This window comes from Physcomitrium patens, chromosome 5 (genome assembly GCF_059467195.1).
Source record: "Physcomitrium patens ecotype Gransden chromosome 5, ASM5946719v1, whole genome shotgun sequence".
In the NCBI taxonomy this organism is placed as follows: domain Eukaryota; kingdom Viridiplantae; phylum Streptophyta; class Bryopsida; order Funariales; family Funariaceae; genus Physcomitrium; species Physcomitrium patens.
The window spans coordinates 11,821,011-11,838,489 of NC_143414.1; the positions used below are offsets into that span (position 1 = coordinate 11,821,011).

At 38.6% G+C, this 17,479-nt stretch overlaps 3 protein-coding genes and 1 long non-coding RNA gene across 12 annotated transcripts; 2 read left to right on the forward strand and 2 right to left on the reverse strand.

Moving 5' to 3' along the window:
• The first annotated feature begins 318 nt into the window (after positions 1-318).
• LOC112282114 (UDP-rhamnose/UDP-galactose transporter 1) lies at positions 319-4,967 on the forward strand. 5 transcript variants are annotated; one of them, XM_024519345.3, is made up of 8 exons: positions 978-1,196; positions 2,110-2,541; positions 2,735-2,919; positions 3,056-3,256; positions 3,423-3,584; positions 3,709-3,798; positions 3,940-4,245; positions 4,407-4,967. In XM_024519345.3, the coding sequence occupies exons 2-7, from the start codon at positions 2,412-2,414 to the stop codon at positions 4,216-4,218; spliced, it is 1,047 nt and encodes a 348-aa protein (XP_024375113.1). In that variant the 5' UTR covers positions 978-1,196; positions 2,110-2,411; the 3' UTR covers positions 4,219-4,245; positions 4,407-4,967. The 5 variants fall into 5 exon arrangements, with proteins under 5 accessions (XP_024375110.1, XP_090106646.1, XP_090106645.1 ...); XM_024519342.3 differs by having other exon boundaries at positions 319-1,196; positions 3,940-4,967; XM_090250520.1 differs by having other exon boundaries at positions 545-1,112; positions 3,940-4,967.
• An 828-nt stretch (positions 4,968-5,795) lies between these two features.
• Positions 5,796-10,936, reverse strand: LOC112282088 (uncharacterized). 5 transcript variants are annotated; one of them, XM_090250521.1, is made up of 12 exons: positions 10,602-10,932; positions 9,947-10,303; positions 9,631-9,834; positions 9,325-9,519; positions 9,028-9,123; positions 8,738-8,800; positions 8,568-8,627; positions 8,027-8,130; positions 7,817-7,898; positions 7,596-7,676; positions 7,253-7,305; positions 5,796-6,896 (listed from the first exon to the last, which is right to left on the reverse strand). In XM_090250521.1, exons 3-12 carry the CDS (start codon positions 9,652-9,654, stop codon positions 6,107-6,109), a joined length of 1,548 nt encoding a protein of 515 aa, XP_090106647.1. In that variant the 5' UTR covers positions 9,655-9,834; positions 9,947-10,303; positions 10,602-10,932; the 3' UTR covers positions 5,796-6,106. The 5 variants fall into 5 exon arrangements, with proteins under 5 accessions (XP_090106647.1, XP_090106648.1, XP_024375049.1 ...); XM_090250522.1 differs by having other exon boundaries at positions 9,947-10,312; XM_024519281.3 differs by having other exon boundaries at positions 9,631-9,806; positions 9,947-10,932.
• LOC141045475 (uncharacterized) lies at positions 9,963-11,386 on the reverse strand. Its single transcript, XM_073534448.2, has 2 exons — positions 11,086-11,386; positions 9,963-10,993 (listed from the first exon to the last, which is right to left on the reverse strand). Exons 1-2 carry the CDS (start codon positions 11,384-11,386, stop codon positions 10,977-10,979), a joined length of 318 nt encoding a protein of 105 aa, XP_073390549.1. The 3' UTR covers positions 9,963-10,976.
• A 206-nt stretch (positions 11,387-11,592) lies between these two features.
• LOC149989281 (uncharacterized) lies at positions 11,593-11,986 on the forward strand. Its single transcript, XR_016502977.1, has 2 exons — positions 11,593-11,725; positions 11,867-11,986. It is a non-coding gene; the product is annotated as an uncharacterized LOC149989281 (long non-coding RNA).
• Positions 11,987-17,479: the final 5,493 nt, after the last annotated feature.

The following is a 17,479-nucleotide window of genomic DNA, read 5'->3' on the forward strand; positions in this document are numbered from 1 at the left end:
GTAGAATCACAAATAGCAACATTGAATATACTTTTGCAACACAACACAATACTACACAAGGGAGGGGGTTATGTTTAGGATTGTTTCCTTGATTAGGGTTCTCATCCTCCTCGGCGTCTTGTTGTTGTTTTAGGGTTTGCTGTTCGTTTGTGCGCGAGAGAGACGAATGACTCTGTTGTGGGAGAATGTGAAGCTTGTCCATGGGGACACACATACACACCGAGGCCTTCAAGCTTTCGGATGCGACGCTTGCGGGCGACGTGCGACAAGATAGGAGCGGCGATGCATGGCAAGTGCGAGTGGGCGGGGCGAGGACAGGCGAAGAAGAAGAAGCTTGAACCCACCCGACCCCACCAAAGCAAAGCAAAGCCAGGTGCTACAGCGAGAGTGGGACAGGGAGGGAGGAAGGAATTGTCGCCGAACAAATGCGAAGGGCATCATCGCTTTCTGCTGCTGCTGCTGAATCACAGACCCGTCGCGTCCCACACCCTTCCGCATCGCACTCAAACTTCTTACCCCCTCTTTGCGCTTTCAAAGCCCCCCCCGATCATGCATCGCCTTAACCACTTTTGATTCAATCTCTGGAGAGGAAACATTGCTCACAACTTTCGCCAAACGGGCCGCACTCATCCCCATCTTGCAGCTTGCAGCCATCTGCTGCTGCTTCGGTCGCCCTGACATCCGCTGTGGCCCTACGACGCCAACATGATTTTTCCCCTCCTGGCTGGGGCTCGCTCACCCTACCGTAGATGCTACTACTTGTCCTTATGGCAATCAATCATGCGAGGTCGTCTACTGCTACTGCTAGGGAGGTGGGGGTTGCGACTTGTAGGTGTCATACTGTATGCAAGGAAGGACTCATTCGTACCCACAATTGGGGTGGGGCTGGAATCGATCTACAGAGTCCTTACTGACACACAGTGCATGCGGCGCTTTCCTTCGACTTCACTCCCCCCTGCTTGTTGTTACCTTCCTTGGACGTTATCATTTGATTCCTAAATCATTGAGCTGTCTCTGCACTGTGGGAGAGGGATCTGGGTTTCCCTTCATGTGGGGTGAAGACGTAACTGCCCTTGAATCGCGCTAGAGGTTTGGCAGGCGCGCTCGAGAAGGTGAATAATCCATGGCATCGATTTCATGGTTGGATGGCGGAATGTCCTGCTGATCCGGCGAAGGCTGCGGTTTTTCATGAAAAAGTAATTTCCCTATGTACTCGCGAAGGGGTCGCTACGTGATTCATGAATTCCTCCTGGGTATTTTGAAATTAAAATCTCATCATAATGTCTCCGCGCTCATTGCTCACAGACGATGCTTCAGCCGTTCTTGGGTTTGTACTTCAGCTCTTTGTCGATTTAATGATTGATTCGTAGGGAGTGTGTAGGAGAGAGTTCGATTACTCTAGCGAATTTCCGTTGTCCGCATAGAAACTTGAAATGTAGGGATGGTGTTAGTTCGTGCAGCTGCTCAAATATTCTGTTTAGTTGTTTTCCAAGATTTATCAGTTACGAATGCGGCTGCAGGGTCGACAGAGATAGGTGAGGTATTTTTGGAGGAGTCCATCCACAGAAAACTTGTGGCTGCGTATGGCTTGCGTTCAGCTGTAGATTTGGATATGCTGATCATTTGCGGTGATTGGACTATGTTGTCGCATTGAGCAGTGAACTTGCGCTTAGAAAATCAAGTTTAAGTGGTTTTCTTGGCAGCGTTGATTGGGGCCTTTGTGCTGGCCAAAACAGTTTTTAGTATCTCAGTAAGGCTCAACTGAGAACGTTTCATCAACTCTAGGCTATGTTGTCCACATCCTTGAACTTGTAAACTCTGTGCGAGTGATAGTTCCTAGGTAGTTCTTTTGGCCCATGCCAGTCAGCGACTTGCTATTCGCCTGGTGGCGCAACATCTCAGAATGCAAGCAGTGCAGGGCCTACTTTGACCATGGCTAGTGATGCTGGAGCTGTAGGAGAGTTGATTGCTGAAACAGAGCATTCTTCTTGTTATCCTACGAGTAAAGATTAGTAGCTGCTTCAGTCTGAAAGAGATCCCTGAGAAGTGCTTGCAATGTTTCTGTAGTTCTGTTCTGGAGCATCATATTCTTTGGTTGGTTTCTTGCAGGGTGTGAAGCTTAGCCTCGTGGTCCTCGTGGGAGATCAGAATAGGTACTTGTAGAAGCCAGCTGTTGAAGAACTGAGACATTCTGATGAATTTGCACTTGCCGATTCTTGCAACTCCACAAGAGCGTAATCAACCCAAAGAGTAAAAATAAGTGGTTGACCTGTTCAATCCTCGAGTGGTGGAGAAATTACGTCGATTGTGGTTTCTTAAAACGATTGATAGAGGCCTGTTCATCTTGAATAGAAATTTTTTTTGGCTGTTCCTGAGGAGAAGGGCTGATCTGCTGCTGGAAAAAGGTCGTCATGTCGGTTTCAGAGAAGAAGCCTGTCATCTCTGATGCGGGCGCATGGGCCATGAATGTAATCAGCTCTGTTGGAATCATCATGGCTAACAAGCAGGTCATGTCGGCAGCTGGCTATGACTTTCGGTTTGGTGAGATCCCGAGCTTGCAGAAACTTTGTACATCAGTTCTTACTATCAGAAGAGAGATTACTTGGTCGAAGTCTCGCTACGACATTCAAGAGCTGTCTGTAACCTTCAGGGATAATAGGAGTTCCCATACGTGTCAGCAAACGTAATGAGCTTTTTCTTTTTTCTGATTATTTTGCTGAATTATGTTGTGCAGCGACAACCTTGACAGCCTTTCACTTCACAGTGACATCAGCTGTAGGGTACATAGGAGCCGCACTAGGCTATGTTCCGCAGAAGCAGATTCCTATTTGGGATTTATTTCTTTTCTCATTAGTCTCAAATACTTCCATCGTTAGTATGAACCTCAGCCTCATGCTCAACTCTGTGGGCTTCTATCAGGTCAGTACTGTCACGCCATGAAACTGCAGTCGCGATTCTTAATCATGCTGTGACCTTTGATTGCGAAATCAGAAGATGCTCTCTTGCGATGTACTTAGATTTCAAGTAATAACGTTGTTTCTCGATTGTGAGACAGATTTCCAAGTTGAGTATGATACCAGTGGTGTGTCTCTTGGAATGGTTCTTGCATAGTAAGACATACACACGGGAAGTGAAGATTGCTGTGTTCGTTACCATGATGGGTGTTGGGGTATGCACCGTCACGGATGTGCACATGAACTTCACAGGCTTACTAGCAGCTGCAATTGCTGTTATCACTACGTCATTGCAACAGATCGTACGAAGTTTAATCCCTCTCTGAAAGCCTCTTCGTTCGGGAGGCTTGGTTTGTTTTCACTTAAAGAAATCTTTTACCAGATTCATTGTTCACTGAGATCGATTTTTTTTTAAATATTTTATAATGTAAATTGATTCGTGCTTCTCCTTGTCTTGTGTTGGTACAGTTCATTGGACAACTGCAAAAAAAGCATAATTGTGGTTCGTTTGAGCTGTTGAGCAAGACCGCTCCCATCCAAGCAGCTTCCCTCTTAGCCTTGGGACCGTTTGTAGACTATATGCTGATCGGACGAAGCGTTTTCTCTTACAAGCTCACACTAGGAGCCCTTGTAAGTAATCATTATCATCCTATGGTAATCGCGAATCGAATCCTCTGTATATCTACTCTATTTTTATCAAAGTTTTAAATTTGGTTCCTTAATACCAGCCACTCATATGTTTGTGTTTGTGCAGTTCTTTATATCTCTTTCGTGCTTACTGGCGGTGCTTTGTAACATGAGTCAATACCTCTGCATTGGACGATTTTCTGCAGTTTCCTTTCAGGTAGTAAGCTTCTTACCTGTGAGAAAACTAAAGAAGTTCACTTCTGAAGTTGCCTTATTCTGCGGTCTCCTCTGTGATTACCAATCTTAAGAGCAATTTTTCTCTCTTGGAATGCTATTTGACAAATATTCTTTTCTGCAGGTTCTTGGGCACATGAAAACAATAGCTGTCTTGACCTTGGGGTGGCTCGTCTTTGACTCAATTCTGACTTTCAAGAACATGCTGGGTATGGCTCTAGCAGTAATTGGTATGGTGATCTACAGCTGGGCTGTCGAGGTTGCAAAACAGCTAGCTGCAAAGGCCGCTTCCCTGCCTCAGATCAGGGATCTCTCAGAGGAAGATATTTCTCTGCTCAAAAGTGGGCTTGAGCAGGAGCGCATCAAGTTGGACATAGAGCTCACCGTTGAAGGATCCAAATGAAGAATAATTACAGACTCTGGTGCCAAGGTTCTGAATTCTTATGCATCACCTCACAGATGAGAACTGTTTAAGTGATGAAGAAGCTTCCTCATTCTCTACGCAGCTTATTACCGTACAGTCTCTCTTACTTTTGCTCTTTTTTGCGCACGGATGCATTTGATCCGACCGTGCTATGTCACTCCTCGCAGCTATCACTGAAACTGAAATTGACGAAAGATTTTCGAGGGTTATGGGCCTATATACTCAACCCGAGTTCAATGTGAGGAGAGCAGCTTGAGCATCAACAGACAGCCCTGCAACTTATATCAGATGGAATATGCATGGTCTTCCAACTTCTGATGTAACTTCAGATATGAAATGGCCTTGTGTGGCCACCTGTTTGCAACTGGTTGGAGGCTTAACTTCGGGTCTCCTCTTTCCTCTCAATCCCACTGTAGCCCCCATCGACCTTGTTTGTTAACTGGCTCTGTGCAGTCAGGATCCTTGTCGAATGACTAGCTAAAGAGGTATCTACTATGTAAAGCAAATGGACTAAATATACAACGAGAAAAATAGATTTCAATAGAGTATTTATAATGAGGAAGTTTAATATTCACTGTATTTTTTTCACTTCATGTGTAGTCTTTTTTTGTAAATCTTAGAATCGTAGTACTCTCTGATAAGCAAGGAAAGATGGGAAAATTTGGGGTTACTGTCGCACGACAACATTCAGGGAATTTCAGCGTAATAAAGCTCAAAGTTATCAATTATTCTGAATGTTGTGATGCAATATTCTCAAACTTATCTTCAGTATGTACTTTTCCAGTGAGTTGCGTAGTGATGAGAATGAACATTCATATTACCTCATTGAGTATTTGCATAGTGATGAGAATGAACATTCATATTACCTCATTGAGTATTTGCATAGTGATGAGAATGAACATTCATATTACCTCATTGAGTATTTGCATGAACAATTACATGTTTACCTTATATTTATTATTGCCACTTAATTACATGGATGATTGATGCTAGTTTAACACTTAATAATTCGTATCCATCTATATTAGTGAGTAGTCATCACATAGTTCAATTACCCTTTGCAGCCATCATGGGACTAAACGAGTTTTTATGTCCACAAGTTCATTAAATCTCAACAAACTAAGATGATTGTCTACAAACCATGCATTCAAATCTAGTAAACGTTGAAATTCATTTCTATTTAAAAAAGTCAAATTACGGACTCACACAGTAACACAACAAGGTTGAAACTAATTTTTGAAAGTACAATTCCATGACAAAAATGATTGTGAAACAATGAACTCAATCACTTATTTTCCATCATACAACCTCTACACTTTCCAAGAACATTCTTCACAATTTTCTTCTTAGTTTTATTATATATACCAATTAAAAATCTCCCTGTCACCTATTCCTCCAAAACATGCAACAGATAATTCTCAAATTTTCGATTCATGCTTCCCTGAGTAACGTATGTGAAGTGAATAAATATATATATATATATATATATATATATGTGTAGTAAATCAATTAAGAAACAGCAATACAATGACAAAGACTGGATAGACAAAAAAGGATGAGCTAAGTTAGTCCTTTTTTTTTTTTTTCACATGGAGAGATCCAGGCCAAAGTAGACGTTGAACTTGCCAGCAGCGAAGCTAATATGGATAGACAAATACACACACAAGAATCAGGAGCTGATTGAATCCACGATGCTGTTGAATTCGAACGACAAGTGTGACATCGATCGGTGCCCAGGGTGCAACAAATTGTTTCTGAACTCCCCATAAGCCTATGCCAGATCGACCTAATCGAGCAAAACATTCTCCAGACGCATCGATCAGTCAAGAACATCACCGCCATAGTGACGGTGCCACTGGAGCGGATTCTACCCATCTCTTGATAACTTTGGAGACTGTTTCCGGCGCAGCGCCTCGGCGTTCAGTGTTTGATAATGAATCTGCACTGGTATTCTAACAAACGACGGACTCGTCGTCCCCACCATCACCATCTCGCCACGCGTTGTCGGTGTCGGTGACGCCGCTGTCGCTTCTGCTGAAAGTTGGGGCCCGTGGAAGACATTGCTCCAAGTTCCAGTGTTGCCAGGTGCTTCTTTGAAGTACTTGATCTTTAGAAACCCGCGACTCACAGCCAGCATATGGTTCACTAGCATCCCTGTCGACCTTGGCAAGCTCGTCGATGTTCTCATCAGCTTCTTGCTCTTGACGACATCTCCCACTTCCTCCGAGCACCGGCTGGCTTTGGGTTTTGATCTCCAGAACTTGCTGTTTCCTACGGCAGCTGGAGAGAATACCATACTGGAAGTAGCCTCTGAGCCCTTCTTTGCTTCAGAAACCTCTGCAGTTGAGGTAGTTTCGGAACTTTCTATTGTCGTTGTGGGTACGTGTGTGTCTAAGATGGATCCGGAGCTGGAGTCGTCGATACAAAGACTGAATGATGAATCAACGTGTGAGTTTGAGCTTGAGGATGCCTTGGCCGTCGCGAGTATGTATGGAGAGACTGGCTTGACTCTCATGGGAGTTGTGTCTCTGCTCGCGAGCTTTTTCTTGTTGACGAGTTTATCAGAGCAATGAGATTTGGACGGGGAAGGTTTGAAATCCTGGCTGGCCTTTCGGATGCTGCTTGGCTTGGTTGGATCTTCACTTTTTCCGGTCCACCTGTGCAACTCCACAAGTTAAAATAATCATTTTATTCTGAAATATATGTATAAATATATATATATATATATGGTTGTGAACTTTGAAGTTCTGGACCAAGAAAATCAAGAAATAGAGGACATTTCTCAATCTAAACTTCCCCACTTAGTATTAGCTTATCCCTTGGTACCAAATGGCTACTCACTCAGCTTTCACCACTACGTTCACTGGTCCTCGCTATTCGTCACAAAAGTGAAATGCAGTGGAGGGTGAGTGGAATAGTATAAACAGCGATAATTAACTAAAACAGTTTCTTTGTGAAAAGACTAAGTTTGCATGAAGCTGAGAAAATAAAATGGAAGGAGATTAAAGCTTACGAATCCCAGAGCCTTTTCCCTTTGGCCGCATGCTTGTCAATTTCAGAAAGGCACTATTCATACCATCATAAAACGCACTGATTCAATGTGTCAGCAAACATTTAAATCAAGCAAATAATGTTCACTGTAGCAACCTTAGGCGCTTGTTATTCAAGCAAAAACCCATGGTATCAAAAATAGAAGAAAATTCAAGCAAACACGTGGTTGTAAACGATAGCGAGTCTTTCTCTATTTAGTTTCAAGTCCCGCTTGATCTAAAATGGGATGCCACCCGAAAAGTACTGCAACAACCAAGTGTTTGCTTAAGGAAGATGATAAAGCAGACAGAGAGCCAAAGTAATACCTCTGACCATGAAGTGTATCTCAGGTTGAGATTGAGATGACGCCAACACACAAAATTTGGAGATACAACATTGTGCTCAATCTGCAAGAGGTCCACACACAACTCGCTCAAATTGCTTCTATAGTTTCAGCGAACATGTAGTTGCACACCGAAGGATTTGTGAAGTGTATTAAAAGAGCCATCGATGGGGTCACAGTGAAGCTGACGCTGATCAGCCCTACCGGAAGACCCACTCGAACCTTCAGCACAATGTGTCCTTGTGACTTGTATGCTGCCGTGAAGTTCTCAATCACGCTTGACATACTGCAAATGATACCAATATCAAGTACCTTAGCATAGCTGAAATTTATGCGGCCGATGAACTTAATTTGTCAACGATGAGAAGAGACGAGATTGCGGAAGGAAGCAAAGGTGCACCGATTGCAAGGTACCTGTTAAATACCAGGTCCTTGTTCATGAGGTCGCTACAACGGCTTATTCCGAAAGCTCCCCACTTGCCACCGTGGTGCACTAGAAGTACAATGTGTTGATATACCTGAAACCCCCACGTTTGACATGATGTCAGTTACTTAGTAAATTGGATAGGTACCAAATGAAATAGCAATGAAGAACAATCGAAGACAAACTTAAGACGAGACCAAAAGATTCTAGACGACTATGAAGAAAGTCACCGGTGCGAGTAAAACATTCACGTCAGATATTCGAGCTGAATTAGAAAGCGGTTAAAAAGGTGGCCTATTCCCTTCAAAGCTCATCACTGATACCATGTCATAAATAATCTAGAGTGAAACTGAAAACCATTGCAAACTGAGACTGTCTGTTTCTGTCGAATTTCTTCATAGAGTGGTATGGGCCTAGCCAACAACGTTTCGTGTGTGGAGCTGTGTATTTGCGCAGAGCCTCACTGCGGTTTGCTTTACCTTCGTTATCATGACAGGCCCACCATTAACACGTTGTGCTAAAAGGGACTACCTGACCATGCAACTCGGTTTTGAACCCCAAAGGAACTCGTTCCACGTCGACCAGGCCAGCCTGCATTAATCAACAGTGGCATCTTCACGTTGACAAGTCTCTCATAGACAGGCTTCTATCAATTCCTCTGGTTCAAGAGTAATGGAAACAACTGTGAGAAAGAAGCTCACAGTCAGGTAGACTGCAACAAAGACTGCTTCTACGCATTTGATGGGTTGCGGCGCATGTATAATCTGTCAAGGAGATTCCACACTCGGAAATTATTAGAGTACATACAGAATATAGTGCAATCGCTAGACAATAAGATTGGTCTGCTCAAACACACAGACGCCCATGTCGAAGGCTGCTCCAACTGTCAGTTCAGGGGGGGGTGGGGAGCTTGAAAAACACAGAAAAATGAAAATGGACTCTAATATTGAATACACCTAGAAGTCGAGAATTCGATGATGATAAAGCTTACCGTCCTTGCTGTATCCATTATTCGTGATAGTGGACGCAGTTTTCCAACATTGAAATTCGCTTGAGCATTAAGCCTGTACTGGAATGACTCGATATACTGCTCCAAGTTGAGCACATAAAGCATTGCATGAAAGGTGTGAGGGTTAATCCCAATGTTGAGAAACAGTTTACCTAGTATCGTTCAAAGAAGCTATAAGTTCAGTAGTATTTACAATCACAAACTTGTACTATTCTACGCATCTGTCATGACCAGAAGCGTTGTCCGAACAGAATGGAGATTTACGGAGAAATTGCAGACCTGTTTCAAGGCTCTGAGGCGTGATTTAGTTGGAAGATGATGGAAATTCTCTGGCAACATTGGTTTTGAGCTGTTGCTCGCAGGAGCTGTTCTTCCCAATCCCAGTAGCGGTGGATATACTCCACCTACAATTTGTGAAGTTTCTAATTCATCCACAGGCTCCTGAATTGGCGCTGCAGTAAGGCTGTCTCTGTCCTGCAGAACCGCACGGAATGCAGGTACACTATCATTTTCACATGCTACGTCTTTTAGAAGGTACTGCTGAGCTCCTGACTTCAGTATTCACACCCTAGATTTCAGGTTTACCATTTTGCTAGACTCTTGAGCCATGGCTAGAATGCGCTGGGTGGTGAGATTTGCAGAGAGGGTCAGTGGAGAAAGCCGAGTACAAAACCCAAAGGGATAGACCGGGCTCCGCAGCTTTGTCCTTAGAAATTGATCAAGCTCACGAGGATTGCGTCACATTTGGACGAGGCTCGCTTCTGATACACATGAGCACTTCCGAGAGACCTGTGAGAAGAAATGAGGCTGAGAAATTGGTGCTACATCTAGCCCTGCAGTTGTGCACAGATTTTAAGTGACAAGAATCCATGTGAACACTGTATGGAAAACAAATGCTTACATCAGCAGCAACCAGGGGCGCGCCAAGACTTCTTGGAGAGACATCATCCGATGCACTTGATTCATCAGAACTGCAAATATCTATGGCAATACAGTATAACAAAAAAAAGGTAATCGGAGAGTCATTGAGGACGAAAACGATGTTTTTCAACGTATATCCTTGTCCATGTCCACTGCGATCGATATGTTGAATGTATGTTTAGTGAATCCAAGATAGAGCACAGGAAAGAAAGTCTTTAAGCCGAAGCCCTGTGAGGGATAGTCGGTTCATATCATTTGAAGTTAGAAATTCGAAGGACAGTAAGTGGAGATTTCGAATAATGTCTTCTGAACAGGCGAAGTTTTCCGAGTGCTTGCACTGCAACCTCTGAGAAATGAATTCACTTAGAACTAATTTTGGACCTCGTGTAGATCGACCGGGTAGAGTCAATTGCTGCTACTTCCCAAAGCTGCTTCTAAGGCTTATCAACATCTATTCTGTTAACAACACTCTTCTGAGATTCAAAAAAATCATTAGACAAAGAAAACATGCCGAAAGTCTCTACCTTCACCTAACAAAAACGAGATTCAGCTTGACTCAGCCAAGCACCGTGACCACACCCAATATACAAGACATACTCAATCCACCTAAACAGCATGCACAGTAAGGCTCGCACATTACGATCGCAAAGTTCAACGCGAGAGAACCTCCGAATCCAAATCCACTGTTCGAAAATCCAAACTCAACCCTCCTTCTGATTCATATTCTACAAGCCACCAGACATTAGCAGCCTTGCACCCACTCCTCCAAATATCGATACGACGGTGTTGCAATCCTAGTGAGAGCTCAGATAGCAGGAAAACAACGAGAGACGCTCTGGATCGTCATCTCCATCTGGTGCCACACTTCAAGCCCTCCTCCTTCTCCTCCTCCCCATCATGATATAAAGCTACCAATGTCTCCGCACAGTTAAATCGATACAAAGGTGTACTGATCGCTGGACAAGGCCTGACGCAAGCTGTCTGGCTGCCCTCCCTCCCTCCCTCCCAATCTACCCTACCACTACCTCTGCCCCACAACAATTTCAGTTAGTGCTTAGCACGTTGGTGATGACAGAGAGCAGCAGCGAACAGTATCACAGCACATGCAGCTGCACTAACCCCAGCCTCGTGTCACGGCCATGGCGCAGTGTCCGTACTCCATGGAAGTCACGACTGATGAACAGAGCTCTCGCAGGAACCCCACTGCGCGGTTGCAGGCATGCATGGGCACTAGAAAAAAATAAAAATACAGGGAATGATGGATCATGAGGAGCGGGGGCTGAGGAGGAAAACCAGCAAGCCCATGAAAGGACTGGTTGCGATCATTCCCCTGTTCTGTTCTGTCTGTCTGTCTATCTGTCTGTCCGTCTCTCTGCCGGTCGCGCCTGTTGGTCACACCCCCTCCCGCGCTGCACTTCATCAATCACCACACCGCCACTCTTTCTTTTTCTTCTTCGCCTTCGCCTTCTGCTACTCCTCATCACAACGTCCGATTGTCCTCACCAGTCCTCGACCGGCTAACTGCTCCTCTCATTCCACCACTCCCACACAAACAGCCTCACCTCACCAACAATCGTGGTACACATCGCACGATTACCATAGTTACCCAATTCTCCAGCAATGCTGCCATGCTTCCCTCCCCACACTGCCCTCTTCTTGCTCTCGTGCCATGCGTACCCATCCTTCCGACATCGCTAGCTCGCTCCACGTGCCGGTGTCAACTCACCCAAAATTACCGACTCCACCCTCCCGAGAGCAGGTTGTGTGATCCCATGGATCCTTCCGGAACAATCTACACCGTTGTTGAGACACAGCAGAGATTGATGTTTTTTTTCTCTACTGTTTGCTCACTCCTCCGACTTCGTTCGGCGGCATATTGTGTGTGTGCATGTTGTGACAGGCGGAGACATTCTGGAGCAGTTGTGTGCACAAGATCATGCATTCTGTTCTGTTTCTAGCGCCGAAGTCTTCACCGACACAACGTCCATCCGGAAAACACTGAATTCGGATGCTTGTTGTTGATACCCAATTTGAGTAACAAGTTGTGTGTTGTGGAACTTGTAGTTTCATGTCCATGTCGCTTTTGTTTTGTTCTGTTTTTCTGTGTTTTTCTTTATTTGCTGTTGTTTTGATTTTCTGATATAGCCTGATAAGGACTTCTATGGGAATGGACGCTTTCGTAGAATGGCTTTCTATACCACAAATTTCCAGTCCAACTAATGTTCATAACTACGACTAAAACATTTTCTACCACTATGTTGTCATTGAAACTTTTATGAAAAGGTTTCAAAGAACAAAAACGTTCTGTCTGACTGTTTTATTGCCCAATACAACTCACTTTAGAAATAATGCCACTCTCAATGTTATCAATGTTTCCCTTTACATATTCGGCTTTCGTGACAATTTTCGTTATAACCCTCTGCAGTTATTCAAGCCTATCAGCAGACTTCTATGAAATTGATTTCATTTAAACAAATTATTTCTCTATGTAAATATTGTGGTGGAATACTGTAAATAAACTAATTTATAATCAGTATTTCAACTCCAAAAATATACATATGGTTTCATCAATATTTTTTTATTATAATCGGAAATATACATGTTTTAAAAAAAAAATCACAAGAACAATAAAATTCCACAACTAAATTCATAACTTGATTTAAATATATATATATATATATATATATATATATATGTATACATAAAGAAACTAAAAAAATCATTCTTTAGTACATAGATCCATGTACATGAGTATGCACAAAACTACACATATTTGTGCATAAATGAGATTATACACATTGCAAAAGAAACTCAGAATGTTGTGTCATAAAAATGAAAAAAGAACAAGAAATTTATTTTTACATATATATATATATATATATATATATATATATCAGAGAAAACTCATTTTGCAAGGCAGATGATTGTATAACCATTGAAATATCTTTAAATCATTGATATTTGTAAATAATAGAGATGTTTGTGTGATGAAAATGTATTATCAAAAAATTATCAAAAAGTATTGCAATCTTTGAAAGTTGTACAATATTCTTTTGGCTGGAAATGGAGTTTTCATAATAATTTAAACCTTAACAACAATATAAACTGATAAATAAACATACAAAAATAAATCAAGTTTATTTAATCAATTTACTATTATTTTTATTTGAATTTTTTTATTTTTACATATTGTTTGAAAAATCCAAATTCATACACAATATACATAGAAGATGTGTTAAATTAAATTTAGGAGGGATGGAAAACAAGGGATGGTAGACAAGAAGAACAAGGATAGGAAAAAAAATGATGCAACTATGGTGGATGTTTATTTTGGAAAAATCAAAGAGTAAGAATAGAGACAAATAAGGACAATTCTACATGTACATGGACCATATATATGTTGAATTAGTGCAAAAAAAAGATTGTAAGTTGTAATAGAATTTATGCATCTATTACTTGTTGTATTTTTTTTAATGAATAAGATGTTGCCAAGCAACCAAGGCTGAAATCTTTGACTAAATCCAAAGATTTGGAATATGAAATATCACACATATCCTGAAACTTTTCACACTTTTTAATGGAAAAATAAGTTACTTTGCCATTTCAATTGGAAGCTTGAGAAATTGACTTAACATTGAATGTTTTGAGTTAATAGAAAAAAAGACATTCTATATTGCTACAATATTATGTGACTATATCAATATCATTGTTAAAAAATATATTTTTTGATAGTATTAAGTTTTATTATCAAGAAGGATGTTGAAATTAAAATGATATAAAATAAAATAAATGACATAAAATAAATGATAATAGTATAATTGATTCAATACATGATTCAATTTTTTTTTTGTAGGTCACACTTCTTTGTAAGAATAAATATTAGAAAAATACAAATAATTTTCTATCTTAGAAACAAAGACAATTTCAAACATCAACTTTAATTTGCTCTCAAAGTACATCTAAGAATAATGCAAGTACTAAAAACTATCCATATAAATCTTCTTTGACCTTCTATCAAGGACATAAATTTCAAAGAAAGAAAACCTCAATATACTCTAGTGTTATTGAAAAAAATTAAAAAGTCACTTAAAGATGATATAATATTGAACTAGAATGGCTATTGCCAAAAATAAAAAAACTAGAAAGTCTTGAAACAAGACTAAGGACTGAAAAGTCATTGATAAGAGTGAAGAAGACTTCACTTTTGCCTCCATATATACTTTTAACTAGGAGCTATGTGGCGATGACTTATAAGACCTTCAAAATATGTTGTCTTTATAAGATACATATCTTAATTTATAAGACAAGTTTTTTATAAATACACCTTATAGTTAGCTTATTCTGCAAGCTACTAATATGTGGTTAATTTATTGACTAAGTTTCTTACCTACTAATTAATTAAAAATACATATAAAATCAAAGCAGTGTATATGAAGCTTTTAGGAAGCTTTTCTAGAAGATATTATGAAATTAATCTATTTTTATTTATTTTTATTTATTTCTATTTAATCTTATAGATATTTACTAGAATATATATGTATATCTATGACATTATCTCTCCTTCTAAAGATAAGTTTTATGAAGAGCAATCATCATGTGTTGATAAAATTCAAGATGCAATAAATTATATTTTCCACATATTCTGATCTTTGTTCACTTTAAAGATAGTTGATAGGACTTTTCAACCATTGATACTATTCCATACTACGGTAGAAAGATCATCCTATTATTTGATCATTGTTGAGGCCTTTATATTTTCTTTTTTTGGATCTTGTTTCTTTTATATCAAAGATTTGCTATTCTTTATCTTAGTTTTGATAGATGTTGTGAATAAAAAGCCTCAACTTTCTTTGCTGCATTTGCAAGATTCTTTGTTGGCTCTCATATACAAAGTCAACACATTTTGGACGTCCTATAGGACATCACTGATATCATATCCATGCCAATGAACAAGATATTTCAACCTATTTCAATGTTGTCTTGAATCTAAGACTTCTTCTACCTTGAATTCTTAATTATTATTAACTTCTATACAAAGAAGTGGCATTTCTCTTCTTTTTAAGATATTTACTATCTTATATGGCTTAAGAAAATATATATGAAATATGAGATGGATCTTCATAGACTCTAATAGATATAATCAATAAGCAACAAAATTGACTTATTCACTAATAGAAAAAGGTCCAAGCCTATAATAGTCCAACTTGTCACAAAGACAAGTAGTCTTGATGTTGCGACAAAATAATCATACCTTATCATCTACATTGAATTGTGATTGTTTCTTGTGATAGGCATATGCATTAATCTTTTGTCATTCTTAAGCTTCCTATAACAGTGCTTTCATTATTGTATGTAGCTCTCTTATATGATTTATCAAATCTTTCACCATAAGATTATCAACTTTTAAAAAGTTAAAAATATTAAGTTACAGATGATAACTATAATTGATAAAGAGAGATATTTATTGAATAGAAAAATATATTAAATTATTGTATGTAAACTCTACGATTGGTAAAAGAATTGTTCAATCATCTTAATTTTAGTTGATGGTATACCTCAAGTACTACTCCAAAACTTGATTTATCCATTTTATTTGTCGATTAGTTTGAGGATGAAAAGTTAAATAAAGCTTTAAATCCACTTTTAAAATCTTGAAAAGAATTCTTCAAAATCTTAATATAAATTGAATCCCCCTATTTGATATAATATCTTTAAGCAATCTATGTAAGTGATAGATGTTATTAAGAAAAAGCTTAGCCATTTTTTTACATGTGATAGATTTTGTACTTAGTATAAAATGTGCCATTTCAATAAAATGATCTATTATTATAAATATATAGTCATACAAACCTGAGATTGAAAGATCTATAATAAAATCTATAGAAACAAAAGACTATGATTAATCTAGAATAGATAATAGATGAAGAAGTTTATAAGATCGATGATGAGGAGTTTTAGATCTCAAACAAATATCACAAGATTCTACAAAGTCTTTAACTACCTTCCATATTTAAGACCACTAGAAATCTCTTGATATTAGCTCCAAAAACTTATTTTATCCAAAATATCTAGTTGTTTAAAAGTCATGACAAATTTGAAGAACACATAATCATGTCCCATCTTTTAAAAAGTATAATTGTCCTTCTAAATAGAATAGGTTTTTCTTAAACTCAAACTTGAAAGTATCATGAGACTTAAAAGAATTATTCTTAATATTATGAATAAGAGGATCAAAAGAAATACTTGATTGAATTAGCTTGACAAAAGTTGAATTAATAGTCAATGTTGATTTTATTGTTTGAAGGTAAAAATGCTCTGACTTCAAGAAAATCATTCTTTGTTGATTAAAAGATGCATCTCTTTCTTTTGGTACAAGATAAGAATATTTAGAAAGGGTGTCTGACAAGCCTTATTGTTTTTTAGATTAATAAGTGATTTTGAAATCAAATCTTCATAAAGACATGTTCCAACAAGCTTGGCAATAATTTAAAATATGTGCCAACATGAAATACTTGAGGTGCTTGTAATCTATATATATGGTGAGTGAACTTGAGGTACCTTCTAAATAATGATGTCATTTTTAAAATGAATCCACGTTTACAAGGACTTTTTATTGTCGATCTCATAATTAATCTTGATTGTTGAAATTTTTTTGGAATGAAAAGCTACTAGATGGAGTTTGTTATCTTCTTCCATTTATGATAATATTGCATCAAAGCCAAAATTTGATGCATTTGTTTCTATGAAAAATGCATTGTAAAAGTTAATGCAATATAAGATTGATATAGAAATAAATCCTTTATTTAAAACATCAAACAATGCTTTGGCTTCTTTATTCCATTCAAGTTTGTCTTTACAAGACAAACATATGAATGGAATTATAGCTTAAGAAAAATTCTTAATGAAGATTTTATAGTAATTGACAAAGCCAAAAAAGTATTACATATCTCTTACCATTTTTAAAATCTTCTAATTCATGATAGTCTAAACTTTCTTTGGATCCATCACTAGTCTTTTGTTGGAAATGATGTATCTTAAGAAGTCAACTTGAATAGTATAGAATATACACTTTTTTAATTTAGCATATAATCCTGTATCATTAAGTTTTTTTAACACACAACAAACATAAACTTCATACTCTTATGTATTCTTAGAGTAGATTAAGATTTTTTTAAATAACAAATAATAAAATCATCAAGAAACTTATGAAAGACATCATTCATTAGATGTTAAAAAGCAACTAGTGCATTCATGAGTCTAAAAGGTATGACATTATATTCAAAATATCCATACTTGGTTCAAAATATAATTTTCCATTCATCTCTTTTTTTAATGCATACTAGATTATATGCTTCTTGTAGATCTATTTTTGTATAGATCATTGCTTGATTGAATTGATCAAGAAATCTTAAAATAAAAAATAGATGATATTTATTCTTATTGGTGATCTTGTTAAGTCTTTATTAATCTATAGACATTTGCAAAGATTTGTCTTTTTTCTTCACAAATAAGA

What these genes read in the sequence shown, in the direction of transcription:
- LOC112282114 (XM_024519342.3), top strand. Translation starts at nt 2,412, where the DNA reads ATGTCGGTTTCAGAGAAGAAGCCTGTCATCTCTGATGCGGGCGCATGG. An exon ending in CTACGTCATTGCAACAGATC is followed by an intron (nt 3,257 to 3,422) that starts GTACGAAGTTTA and finishes GTGTTGGTACAG; the next exon opens with TTCATTGGACAACTGCAAAA. An exon ending in TTTCTGCAGTTTCCTTTCAG is followed by an intron (nt 3,799 to 3,939) that starts GTAGTAAGCTTC and finishes TCTTTTCTGCAG; the next exon opens with GTTCTTGGGCACATGAAAAC.
- LOC112282088 (XM_090250521.1), bottom strand. Translation starts at nt 9,654, where the DNA reads ATGGCTCAAGAGTCTAGCAAAATG. An exon ending in AGGTTCGAGTGGGTCTTCCG is followed by an intron (nt 7,677 to 7,816) that starts GTAGGGCTGATC and finishes GACCTCTTGCAG; the next exon opens with ATTGAGCACAATGTTGTATC. An exon ending in GATACACTTCATGGTCAGAG is followed by an intron (nt 7,306 to 7,595) that starts GTATTACTTTGG and finishes TGGTATGAATAG; the next exon opens with TGCCTTTCTGAAATTGACAA.
- LOC141045475 (XM_073534448.2), bottom strand. Translation starts at nt 11,386, where the DNA reads ATGAAGTGCAGCGCGGGAGGGGGTGTGACCAACAGGCGCGACCGGCAG.